At 41.1% G+C, this 13,468-nt stretch overlaps 1 protein-coding gene across 3 annotated transcripts in view; it reads left to right on the forward strand.

Moving 5' to 3' along the window:
- The first annotated feature begins 32 nt into the window (after positions 1-32).
- Cblb (Cbl proto-oncogene B) overlaps positions 33-13,468 on the forward strand; it is a 183,224-nt gene continuing 169,788 nt past the window's right edge. For 2 of the 3 annotated variants that reach the window (XM_048454293.3, XM_048454296.3), the window contains exons 1-2: positions 33-185; positions 1,438-1,619. In XM_048454293.3, coding sequence (XP_048310250.3) covers positions 1,452-1,619 — 168 coding nt within the window. In that variant the 5' untranslated portion in view covers positions 33-185; positions 1,438-1,451. Of the gene's footprint in view, positions 186-610; positions 756-1,437; positions 1,620-13,468 lie in introns of those variants that run through there. The other variant, XM_085685539.2, reaches the window with a different exon arrangement.

Below are 13,468 nucleotides of genomic sequence, written 5' to 3' on the forward strand. Positions count from 1 at the left end.
GAGAACAGCCTCTCAGGATTGGCCCGGCGGCTTGAGGCTCCGCCCTAGCCCCGCCCCGAGCCCTGGTCTCCGGGGATGGCTCAGGGGTGGGGTGGCCAGTGAGTGGTCTCCTCCTCCGGCGGGCGCTGTGGCGGCCTCCCGAGAGTGGCGCGGGACGGCCGGGCGGGCGTGAAGCTGTCTGCACGGTAATTGCCGCGTCCCCATGTCTGCGTGTCCCGAGATCTCGGTGGCTTCTTTCCCGGAGCGCTGTCTTAGGGCGATTCCACAGAGTCCCCGCCCGAGCCACCTTAGCCAAGGCAGCGTGTGCGTGTGTGGTGTGGGACCCGCGGTCACGCGTGGCTCGGGAGGGCCGCGGTAACCTGAGTAGAGGAGGGAACGGAGCGCCCCGAGGTTGGGCGCTGCTTGCTGACCCGGAGGCCCTGAAGCTGGGCACGGGCCATCAGGGAGAGGGGACAGTCCTGGCTTCCAGCTGCTGTCGCCACAGTGGGCCTGAGCCAAGTGGGGATTTAAAGAGCAGTCCCTGGCTGGCCCGAGGCCCGGGAGGGAGCGGACTCAGGCTGGACGCAGCCGGTGGGAGGTGCGTGCGACTGGATCGGGCAGGCTGTGGGACACCGGGGCCAGGTCTCAGGCTTGGGATACTTTATCCTCGCTCCATTCCTTGTCCGTTTCCCAGACCCCCGAGTTGCGGACGAGAGGCCCGAGCCGGGAAGGGGCAAAGGCGCCCTGAAACAAAGCTTTGGATCTTCCGATCCCGGGTAGGCAGACTAGGGGCCACCCGAGAAGTGAACTCTGCTGTGCGTGCCCGCCCTTGCCGAGTTCTCACCGCTTTTTAAGAAAGGCTTGTTTGTTGCTTCGTTTACTTAGCTCTAGGGAAAAACTACTCACCGCATTGCTTTAAAGAACTATTTGTGTGTCCGCGGCTGCTGGCTTTTGCCTGGGGAAATCCAAGCCCTCCGCCTTTGTTGACAACAGACTTGCCCCTTATGCGTGTGCGGAGCACTTTGCATTTATGTAATAACTTGGCGAAATCTAACAGCGTGAAGGAGGCTTCAGAGTGAAGCTCCCAACATGAATTTTAGGGGTTGCAGCTCTGGTATTTTGAATCTAGATTGCAGTAGAAGAGGGGAGGAACATTGTGTTCTTATCTGTTAAAAGTTGATTTGTTGTTGGTGAGCTGTAGCTGTGTGGAACATCAGGAGGAAGATGCATCCTTAACTTCTACTATCGTGAAAGCAAATCTAGCATTACGGTTCCTAACGTGGAGAATGCAGTTACACCGGGTTACTAAAAAGTTGAAGTTGGGACCATCCGTCCCTTTTGTCTCACGATGGTGGAGAATGTCATTAGTGGGTACAGGCGAACCTCTTTGGTTTAGTTTCCTGTAAGGAAGGTACTTTTATAACTTTTCTTCTTTTTAAAAATTTACCTTGCAAAAAGGACTAAGATTCCAGATGGCAAATTCTATGAATGGCAGAAATCCTGGTGGTCGAGGAGGAAACCCCCGCAAAGGTCGAATTTTGGGGATTATTGATGCTATTCAGGATGCAGTCGGACCCCCCAAGCAAGCTGCGGCTGATCGCAGGACTGTGGAGAAGACTTGGAAACTCATGGACAAAGTGGTGAGTTCAGTGCGCGTACACGGCCCTGTTCCTGAATGCAGTTATCTCATTTATACATGCGGTTAAATAGTCATCATTGTGGCAGAGCTCCTCGGGATTTGTGTTGGGCCATTTTTCTTCAACTCTGTGTTTGTAAAGTTTGGATTCAAAGCAAAGATTTTTTTTTTCCCGTTTAACCTTTTGTCTTGCTTTTCAAGGTTCAGAGTTCTTGGATATTACTCAGATATCCAGAGTTCTTTTTTTTTTTTTTTAAACCATTGGCTGCTTTGGGTGGGTGTATGGCTATAGTGTGGTATAGACTTTTGTTTAGTCTTTGGTGGGTTTGCTTTGCTATTAGATAACAGAAGGCTGAAAACAGTAAGCGGGCAAAAGTCTTGGCTGGTGTAGACTTAGGCCAGCCACATGTGATGTAGAAATAGTCACTGGGGAAAGAACCAGGGCTTCACGGAGGAAGCAGTGTTCAGGAGTTTCCATTCTTTCTGTGTCAACTCGTCATCATTAAGAAAGTTTTTTCTTTTTTTCTTCACTGTTGATGGCATCATCATTCTGGCTTCTTTCATCTACTGTTCCACTTTGAAACAGGGAACCTTTCTGAGGGTACATTGTTTATTGTGAAAGGAAAATGTATGTTGGAGGCTGTGTGGGGCTGAGACTTTCAGAAACTTCTGTGGTTTCTGCTTGTTGCTTTTAGATGAACTCTAGTTTCACAAGAAGAAACCAAACTGGATGTCAGTTCTCAGAAAAGTCCAGTTAAAGGGGCAGAGTGAGCACCTCCCAGGACCCTGCTGTAAAGCTAGTTGTCTGAGGAGGCTTCTGAGACCCATGTGGCGCTTTCTTCTCTCGCAAGTTCGTGCTTTATGATTTTGAAGCAGTTGGATTATGTACGTTTTAGACATTAAAAAAAAATGCTCCTTGTTAGCCAAAGCTTGTTTGACATCATAGAGTGGCTTTACCTTTGCTTGCTTTTGCTACTAAAGACAAAATTGCCTACAAAGAAGTCACGGAGCAGTAGTGACCACCTGGGAGGTGACACTGTTCTCTTTATTTTCATGTATCCTCGTGGAGGCTGTGGTTAAGATACCTAAACCGCAGGCCTGGCATTGGAGGGCCACTGATGTCAATGCAGCACCAGAATATTTTAACCAGGTGAATCGCCTTAGTTTGGGACTCCAGTGTGACCTATTTAAGCTTCTGCCAATTTTTTCAACATTTTTTTGTTATATTAAAGTGCTCCAGACGGAATGATGTCATGATGTCAGAACATTGCAACTTGCTGCTTGGGGTAAGGTTTGGGTTTTTGCCTTGGACACTTAAGAATGAAAAATATGCAGCTGGAAAAAACTGCATGTATTTGGCAAGCACAATGTGAGTCGCCTTTGCTTTTCTATAGAGTATGCATTTGAAGGTCATCCTATTGCTTGATTCATTAGTGGTAGGAGAAAAAATATTCAAGGTTTGTTTCTTTTCTGTCTGTTACATAAGTAGTCAAATGGGTCGGATTTCACAGAAGATATGGTTCTTGTCCATCCCAGAGATGGTTGGCATTTATATATTTGCGATTGAAGGCTAGAACATAAAATCAAGAAGATTTATATAAGGAAGTGGCAAGCAGTCATTACTGTCAAGTCAATGAAATAGTAAAAAACGTGGTATGCATAATTTTGCTCTATGATGAGTTGTTTAGCTACACATTAACTGCCTCTAATTATCTCACCATGAGTTATAGTCAATGAATGGTTATTTGACAGTTAAACACCCGCCATTGTTTATTTTATTAACCCCTTTGTTGGTTTAAACTTAACTTCTCCAGTTAAGGAGTTTGATACACAGAGAGCTCTCTTACCCCAAGTCTCTACTTAGTGGGATGTGGGTACCGGTGTTGGCAAAACTGTAATAATATGGCTTTCCCTATTCATCTTCATTGTCTGTCAGAGATGACAATGTGAATACATTTGTGGCTTTGTGGAGAAAAACTCACATCATTTGCCATAGGAGTCTGGCATGTTTATTTCTACCATTATCACACAGTGAAAGAAAGGCACTGAAAATTACTGATCCTGATTGGCAACATGTTTTTGACGGTTGTAATGTAGAAGTCTTCCCCAACATGGGTTCATCTTCTCACATTTGCCAGTGATGAAGGAAGTGGCGCATAATGTCCACATCATCTGATCATTCTTCAGAAACTTTATTACCAGGACAAAAGTATTACTGTTTGCTATATGACCTAGCTTTGGAAAAGTAGCTTTAGTGGTATTAGTTTGTGACTAGCAGAACAGATGTTTGCTAGGTCTAATGAGTTGTTAAGCAAAAGTCAGGTGTAAGTGTAATGATACAGTTTTCTTCATGAACCTCTTCTTTTGGTGTTATTTCCAAGTAACTACTAAGTGACAGAACTCATTTTAGAGGGGATAGTGTCTCAGTCTCGGGCCAAACAGGACACCTCATAAATGTATGGCTTTATTATTCCTTGCTCTCTAGAACTTAAGATACTCAACTAAGAATTCAGTTGCAACTCTTTGTTCTGTTTTCCCAGGGCAGGCATTCTTTCCAAGGTCACCAAGAAAAGGAGAAAGCAAATGCTTCTTGTGTTCTTTGTAAGAAAATGTGTAATGTTTTGTAATCAGTAACGCAGAGTTCACATAGTGCATGGCCTGAGAAAATGAGGGTGGATCCCAAGGCATCCCATTTCGACAGTCTTCTGGTGTTAGCTCTTCCTATGAGTCTAAGAGGCTGACCCAAAACCTGCAGATCAGTGGATGTCCCATAGATAACACTGACAGACTATTCTTAAATACACATATAGGTTTAAATACACACAAAAGGAAATGTGCAATTTGTTCCAAATTGTTCCAGGCATGTTTTCCTAAACACTTGAGGGTCTGTTGTGTGTTACTAAGTGGTTATTGCTGGGGGGAGACTAAGTAAAACATATCTCTGTCTTTAGTCTGCAGATTAGGAGGGCAGTGTGAGAGCTGGCCATCTGAGTTGATAGTTGTCGTTGGGTATGGGAAAGGCTGGAGCGTAGACTCAGACAAAACACAGTGGAGGTAGACTATAGGACACCTACCTCATTCTGGACACTGGTGTTTTGGTCTGGATTCTGCCTTTTAGGAACAGCGTCATTGTATTCCTGTTGGAGATACTGAAGTGAGGGTAAGGAAATGGTTGCTAATCTGTGTGGTTGGGGTCATAATTTATTAATGTGAGGTTCCTGAGTGTGGTTTGCACAAGAGTCGGAGCCAGGTGATGGAGAACAGAGGAAACCATTTTCCTTCTAATAGATGCTAAATGCCCTGAGTGTACATGGGTGCTTGGGAAATTAGAAAATAATTAATTGATGCTAAAGAGCAAAGCAAGCTGAGTCCCCACCTATGCTTCTGTCTTGCTGTCCTTGCTATTTGTTTGAAGTTACATTGGTATATAAGTGTTAAAAGCACTTAGGAAGTTTGGTGCCAAATAGCATTTTCCTGCCTTTTATCCAGGGCCCATCAATTAGACTGGAAATAATTCATTCTCTCTGTGTGTAATTTCACCAGAATGAAATTTGAAGTTTATCTATCAATGATGTTATACATAGAAGGTTATACATATAAGTATTTTTAAAATAATAGTATTGTAATATTACGTATTAAAAGTTGAATTCCTCATGCATCTGAAAAAGATTCTACAAGCTTTAAAGTATAGTTTCCCTTTTTTGAGTGGTACTGGGAGTTTTATCCACACTGAGCAGGTGTGCTGCCCACTCCTGGGCTATGTCTCTAGGGTATTTTTGGTTTGTTTTCTTTTCTTTCTTTTCTTTTTTTTTCTTAAGACAAGATCACACAGATTTTGAATCTCGATTAGGTCTAATAACACACTAGCTGTTGGGGCAATTTTGCTTATCACTGAGTTAAGGTTTGAATTTTTGCTGACATAATTGGCGTGATTCTAAGGTTTGCTGCTAGTGACTCCTTTATTTGCCACAGTGAAAGTTTTAAATGAAATCCTCCACGTGTTTCCTTGGTGTATTCCTGTGCTAGAAAGCAGGTATCTGTGCAAGGTTTAGCTGCTTAATTTTAATCTCTCTCTCTCTTTTTTTTTTGTTTGCTTTGTTTTGTTTTTGTTTTTCTGAGACAGGGTCTCGCTGTGTAACAGCCCTAACTATGCTGGAGCTAGTTCATGTAGACCAGGCTGGCCTTGAACTCACAGAGATCCTCCTGCCTCTTACTCCCAAGTTTTGAAATTAAAGGCATGCGCCACAACCACCCGGCTTGGTTAATCTTTTTTTTTTTTTTTTTTTTTTTTTTTTAAAAAAAACTCTTAAAAATTGTTTAACCTTTAGGTTTTCTTTTCTTTCAAAAGCTGTGTTCTATGCTGTCAATTTTCTTACTGATTTTTTTTTTAATTTTTCAAATCTTAACCATGGTCAGATATCATTTGTAAATAATTGCATCCCACAGAATGTTAAATAAGTGCTATACTATGACGTCAGTACTGTACCTAGTATGTGGCTGGAGTCGAGAAGCTGATGAAAGGATACTGGCCAAGTGTTCCAGAAGATGGTTTGCGCTTGAGGCAGAGGGATGGAAAGCATTTTCGTTAGAAGGAATAAAGGGAGATTGTTGAGTAGGAGAGAGTAGAGTGGAGAAGGATGACAGAAAGCTCAGTATCTTCAAAGCATTTGGATTCATGTTATTTGGTTGGCATAAAATTGTTGAACAATTTTGATCAGGGAGAGAAAAGAAATCAAGGCTAGTCTTTCATCGTCTCCTCTGCCGACTCCAAAGGTTGGCGTGATGCTCAGCAGGAGGAGTGAGGACAGGGAGATTTAAAATGGTGTGGTAAGAAATGATAAAGAACCGGTCTAGAAAGTTGGCAGTGGGTTTAGTAAGTGTGATGCAAAAGTGGAAGGTATTTGGAAGACAAGCTGCAGGTCTCAGAGAACCTTGAGGGTTGGAGAATGAGAGAGAAGGTGAAGTGAAAGTGACTCTTGAGGTTTTCAGCCTAGTTGACTCTGAAGGCAGTGGAGCCCCTAATGAGTTGGGGCCCAGGAAAGGAAAGGCGGGGCTTGAAGATTGCTGTATTTTTTTGTCTTGTGTTGCGTATGCTCTATGAGAGAGAAACTGATTTTGAAGTCAGAATATTGGGTATATGGTACAGAGGAGTTTGAAACCAGGATATGTATTTGGTGGATGTGTTCAGAGGCAGAACGTTTCAGACAAAGGAGTTCTCATGCAGAGCAGTAGGGTCAGCTACAAAGGCAGAAAACCAGTCCTTGGGAGTCGGAGGGGCGTTTATTTGGAATGGAAAGGTAGGAAAAGTCGAGTTGTGTCTTGATTCTGGATACGGATAGAGTTAAGAAAATTCCTTCAAGTTCTTTTGAAGCTAAATTTAAGTAGAAAAACTAAATAGGGTAAAACTTAGGAAGTCATTGGGTTTCCTAATCAGAGTCTATTGTTGACTTTGGCACATTAGTTTCACTTGTGATGGGGCCAGATTAGAATGTGTATGGAGATTAGTGAGTGCTTCTACAACTGTAGCAACAGGAAACAAAGCTGTGATAGCTTGAGGATTGATTGAGGGGTAAAATTAATTGTGTGTGTGTGTGCCTGTGCACGCACACACGCACATACATGTACATGTTATCTGTCCATGCATGGAAAAGACAGAAATAGAACATTATAATAGGTGTACAAGAAGAAGGAATAACTGAAGGCATTCTAGATTAAAATGTGGAAGGGGAAAGCCATACTAGGAGAACTAGCCTGGACAGTTAACTAACCAGATGTTTAGAATTTCCATGTAGGCGAAAGGGAAGTGAGGCGCATAGAGGGAAGTTCTGAGTGAATGTGTACATTTCCTGTTAGATTGGCAAGTAGTTTAAGATTTTAAGATACTGGCAATGTTTGAGCCATATCTTCAAGTTATATATTATAGACCAGTCTTTTAGTAATGAAGTACGCAAATAATATAAATAGAAATGGAAGCCTGTTCTTCCTTCATGCTAAGGATCGTCTTAAATACATCCTGTGGTGATAACATTGCTGCCATGTCACTCTTATTTGTTCTGCCTCAGCATATTTAACGCTTATCTTTTAGAGTGTGTTTGTAGGGTGGCATTTTTTTATTAATGAAAGAAACTTTAGATAATATTTGACGAATATGTATAGCTCATTGTCTTAGTTGGGATTTCTATTGCTGTGAAGAGACAGCACAACCGTGGCAGCTCTTACAAAGGAAATCATTTAATTGGAACTGTTAGAGTTTCAGAGATTCAGTCCATTATCTTCATGGCAGTGTGCAGGCAGACGCGGTGTTGGAGAAGGAATTGAGAGTTCTGCAGCAAGCGGAAGCAACTGTGTCCTACCCTGGGCAGAGCTTGAGCATTTGGGACCTCAAAGCACAACTCCACAGTGACACACTTCCGCCAATACACCTGCACCAACAAGGCCACACCTCCCAGTAGTGTCACTTCCCTTGGGCCAGCCAATCAAACACATCAGTCTGTGGGAGCCATACCTAGTCAAACCACCACACTTAGCATGTTAAGATTTCAGAAATTGTTAAGCTGCATCAAAGTATCACATACCAACAGTTAAAGTAGTTCTTAGTATTCTGTCTGTTCAAAGATTGGTGGTTTAATCCCTGACTCTTTTCTTGAGAGTCTCACAGGTTTGAAAAAACTAGAAGATTCTTTGTAAGGTGACACACTTAGTGGCCTGTCTTTAGTTTTACTACTGAACTGAACATCGAGACTCTTTAAGGGTTTCATATAACCTGAAAAATTTTTAACAGCTGAAAGTACTCAAAAAAAAAAAACCACCAGAAAGGAAGGAAGAAAGGAAGGAAGAAAGAAAGAAAGGAAAAGATTGTATCATGATTTTGAGTAGAGTAGCCCGAGCCTTTATCTTATTGTACTTTTGTAAACTCTCCATGGACTTGGCCTTGTTGTGATGGACAATAAATTAGAGAGGGAAAAGAGGAAGTAGAAAGAAATGAGAGACAAGTTCATCCTGGGCTTTGTGGTAAGCACTTCAATTTTTTTTTCCTCCAAGAATAATGAACACCAAGGAGACTTCCTGGAGGAAGCAGAGCCAGGGCCCAGGCTCAGTTGTTCCTAATGTGTGTCCATTACGTTAGGACAGTGCAGTACACTGATGCAGAGTGATTTTGCTCTTACAGGAGGTACATAAAAAAGGTGTTTACTATTAATATTTGACACTACCAAATTCTTCTGCAAATATTCAGTTTTGGGGAGATTCATTAAATAATTTTATGGATATTTGACATGTATTTTTTTTTTTTGAGATGTCTTAACTCTTCTTTCTTTATTCTTCTGATGTGGGATTTCCTTCTGTATGCTGTGAGTACCATTAATGAATAAAGAAATTGCTTTGGCAGAACTTAGGTAGGCAGGGAAAGCTAGGCTAAATGGTGGGAGAAAGGAGGAGGAGTTAGAGAGAAGCCATGGAGTGACCTCCAGAAAGAGACACCGGAACTTTAGCTGGTAAACCACAGCCATGTGGCAATATGCAAATTAACAGAAATGGGTTAAATTAATATGTAAGAGTTAGCCAATAAGAAGCCAGAGATAATGGGCCAAGCAGTGATTTAATTAATATAGTTTCTGTGTGATTATTTTGGAGCTAAGCAGCTGGGAACCAACAAGCAGCCCCCTTCCTACTACAAATTGGCACCCAACGTGGGGCTTGAACCCACAATCCTGAGATTAAGAGTCTCATCCTCTATCGACTGAAATCAGACACTTGCTGGACTTCTCTTTGTACTGAGAAAGATAGACTAGCAAAGAAAAAGAGATAGATTCTTCAGGAGAGATGAATTCACATGAATATTTTGACTATAATGAGTTTTTGATAAGTGGTACTTTTAATATTAACCTCCTAAAGGTACTGTCACTTAAAAATATAAAGGAATTAAACTTCTCTAAATCCCACTATAACCAGTATTAAGCTCTTGACCAATTCTATATGCTTTCTTTTGCCTAACCGATAGCCTGTGAAGAGTGCTGTGTTATTTTGTACTTACTCTGTAATATTATGTATACTTTTATGTGTACTTTATTCTTTTGTACTTTTATGTGTTTTGGAAGTTGCTGAATTAAGATGGAAAGAGCCTAAGGACATTCAGATGCTTTTTATTTCCACGACATTCATGTAGCTGGAGTAAGAAACCTCTAATAATGTTTACAGAAGAAGAGCAAGCAAGGCTTTCACATTACTGTCTTCAGAATATGAAATACCCAATTGATGTGCTCTTTCTTGGCGAGGACTATCTTTCCAGCTCCCAGCTTTACTCAGTTGTCTGTAGTTCTTTGTGTAGAATTGAGGCATCATGGGCCCCCTGTGTACTTTGGCATGTGTGTTGGTGTCCTCCATGTTTAGCTCACATTTGGGTGGTTGTGTTGGTGAGACCTAACATGAAGAAGGACGCTTAAACGAAATCTCACACTAGCTCAGAATTGAGAATAATAGAGGGTTATTTATTTAGGGGTAGACTCACAGATCACAATCCTCTGCTGGAATGGGGAACAGTTACTGAATTCTCCAGCCAGAAAAGGGGCCGGATGCACACTTTACATTGTCATAAATAGTATAAGAGGCCACACCCAAGTGGACAGGTAACTTAAAGGCTACTAGCAGTAGGAATTCCTACAGCGCTTACAGGCCTAGGTTTTCATCTTACAGGAAACACAATCTCACAGTTAAGTCCCTGATCTTCCTGCCCTCTCTCCTGCCACGATCCCTAAATCTGAGTTAGGTGTGGCAGTGTTTTGTTGCTGTATCCATTGGGACTTGTCCAATGACAAACCCTCAGCCCTGAGAACATACATATGTGTACCATTATGTGGACTCAACAGATTATATTTAGGAATATAAATGTATAAACAAATACATGCTTGCATAAATAACAACTGATGAAGACAGAGGTTATAAATTTGAAGAAGAGTGGGGAGGGATATATAGGAAGGGAATGGAGAAATGTAATTAAAATACCATCTAAAAAGAGACAGAGAGAGACATGGGTTCTTGGGGTTTAATTAGTGGTAGTAGAATGTAAGCTTAGCTTGAATGTGACCCTGGGCCAAATCTCCAGCACCACACATGTAGACACAACATACATACTTGGTTTGGACATAAAGTGACTTGGCTCAGTATCATTGAATGTTCCATGAATTGAAGTATGCTTTGAAATGAAAGTTATTTACAGTTCAGATACAGTTGCTTACCATTTCCATTTGGTTTTGTAAAACTTCTTTCATAGGGTTAGATCTGATTTCAACCTTCTTTGCAAGGTATGCTAGCTAATCTAAAACCTCTTTATTATTTTGTAGCTGTACATTTTCATTAAGACATAGCCAAAAGTCTTTAAATGTAAGAATACTCCTAGAGTAATTAATAGCTTATACGTTTCTTACAGCAATAAAAAATCTGGTTTTATATTGTGCCTTTGCTTTGGTAGAGTTGAAAATGCCTAATTCTATGATAACATATGTCTATGTTTATTGAAATATGTGAAGTATGTATGCTAAACAATAATTTTATGTATTTCATTCAACAGAGACTCTATGAACACAGTTTCCTTCAACATCATTAAGTAGAATGAAGTGCAGGTGTCGTTTTGTACTGCTATAGAGTGTGCAATCCCTTTGTCAGTCATCTTGGCACTGACAAGTCCCTCTTAGTAGGTTGCATTTCCGTGTTTTAACACAGTCATGTCCTAAGGAGAAAGTTGCTTTTAGTGATTTTCAAGGTTTTAAAGATTTCTTCTTAAAAGTCCAAAAACCCTTGGGTCAATGACTATAGTGCCATTTTCAGCCTCATTCTAACATTCTGAACCTGATTTTTTTTTTTTCTTTACTGGTTCAGAAGACGAGTGATCGTGTCAGCCAGTTCTTTTAGTTATCAGTCAGTGCTCTAAAATGTCCTTCTCTGCAAAACATAAAGTGGGTCTACTTCTTTCTGTAGGCTCTGTTGTTTAGCCACCAGCTCTCCTTGTAGGTGCAGCCTAGGTATTTCTCGAAGAGCTTTAACCTTGTGGTAAGCTTCATTTGCCACCCCTCTCACCCCCCTTACTACACTGTTTTTAGAAAAGCTATTTTTCTTTCCCTGGGTTTGTAGTTCCTTTCACATAGCAAGCACTTAATAAATATTTATTAAATGGAATTGAATTTGACCTGCTTAGAAGTCATAGTCCTGGGGTAGGATTATTCATTTTGGGCAGGAGTGGTCATAAATCACAGAGTTTAGTAGTAATCCTGCTGATGAACTGCACAGTCAAACACATGCGGTAGCTCAGCTCCATCAAGTCTGCTTTCTCCTGTGCAAACTTTGAAAACCTTGTAGCCTGCAGAGTCCTGAGGCACCAACTGAAACCAGCCTTTTTCAGCCCTTCTTCTGTGCCTCATACTTGACAGCTTTCCTGTGCTCTCCCCTTTAGCACAACTGCATGAACCCCTTTCTTTATTCAAGTATCTCTTATGCCTTTGCACAATGATTTCCCTGAAATATTCCTTCCTGCAAATTTAACCATGCTTTTCTTGATGCTCTTGGGAGTGTGACTTAGCTGCTATGGTTTTCCTCTAGAGCTTTGTTCATATTTCATCACAGTTCTGAAATCTGTAATTCTTTCTTATGTCACCAACCTCTCCCAGTATAAAACATCATGAGGATATGTTTGTGACTTAATCCTTTGCTTTCCTTCTGCCCCAAATCGTGCCTGACACGTATACTTACTTTCCGTGAATTAACAAATGGACCATGAAGTTCATGTAAATTTGCAAATGGAATAACATAAAAGTGGAGATAAGTTTAGAAGGGAATCACTAGTTTTATGCCTATTTCTAATTCTGTTGTGATATAGTTAGGAAGATCGGGGCTTGAGGTCCAGAAGATGCAGGAGCCAGAGATTTCTAAGATGCAGGGTCCCAAGGTTCAGAAGAGGCAGAGGCCAGAGATTCAGAAGATGCAAACTCTTGTGTTGGATTGATGGTTTTTTAATTGTCCCTTAATCCTTGTAGTTTTTAGCTTTTCAAATCTGGAAATGAATGGATTGGATGAGTTCTTTTTAAAAATCCCTTCGAGCAAGAATCACATTACTCCTAAGTTAATTATATAGAACAAGGTCTCATTTGCCAGACTCCTTAAGGCCGGAAGCATGTTCTTCTCATCTGCAATTTCCTGACACATAGTTCAGTACCTGGTATATGAGAGTTATTCACAGAGTTTTTCCTTTAATCAAGCAGTGTGTGTTTTCCACATGAAATTACAATAAAAAAGGCAAGTGAGAAAAATGTCATGTAAAGAATAGTGAATTAGATATCCATAAGACTGAACAGTATCTTTTAAAAAACAATTAATTGGAATATCTAAAAATGATAAGTGATATTTTTCATTAAATAGATAACAAATTAACCAATGGAACAAATGAATTTGAAGCTGCCCTATCCCCTTTTTCCAAGTTGATGATTAATCAGCCTGTGACATTTTACAAGGACTTGTTGCTAAAACTCAGCTGTGTCCACTGTAAGAACTTGAAATTCATGTGTGCTCATGGTAGCTTTCAAGAATTGAAAAACTGGAGCTGGTAAGATGTGGCTCAGTGAGTAAAGATGCTTGCAGCCAAGCAGGCGACCTGAACCCACATGGTGGAAGGAGAGAACTGGTTCTATCAAGTTATTCTGACTTCCACACACGCCAGTGCACATTCACACATACACAGACAATATAATAAAAAGTAAGTCAACAAATAATTAAAAAGCTATCTTAGGTGTGTACGTATGTCCCATGGCAATGAACCTCCCCTCTGTTACCTGTGCAAGCACTGTCAGCCATTTTCTCTGCAGTGGC

Source organism: Myodes glareolus, chromosome 2 (assembly GCF_982192425.1).
Source record: "Myodes glareolus chromosome 2, mMyoGla1.1, whole genome shotgun sequence".
Lineage (NCBI taxonomy): Eukaryota > Metazoa > Chordata > Mammalia > Rodentia > Cricetidae > Myodes > Myodes glareolus.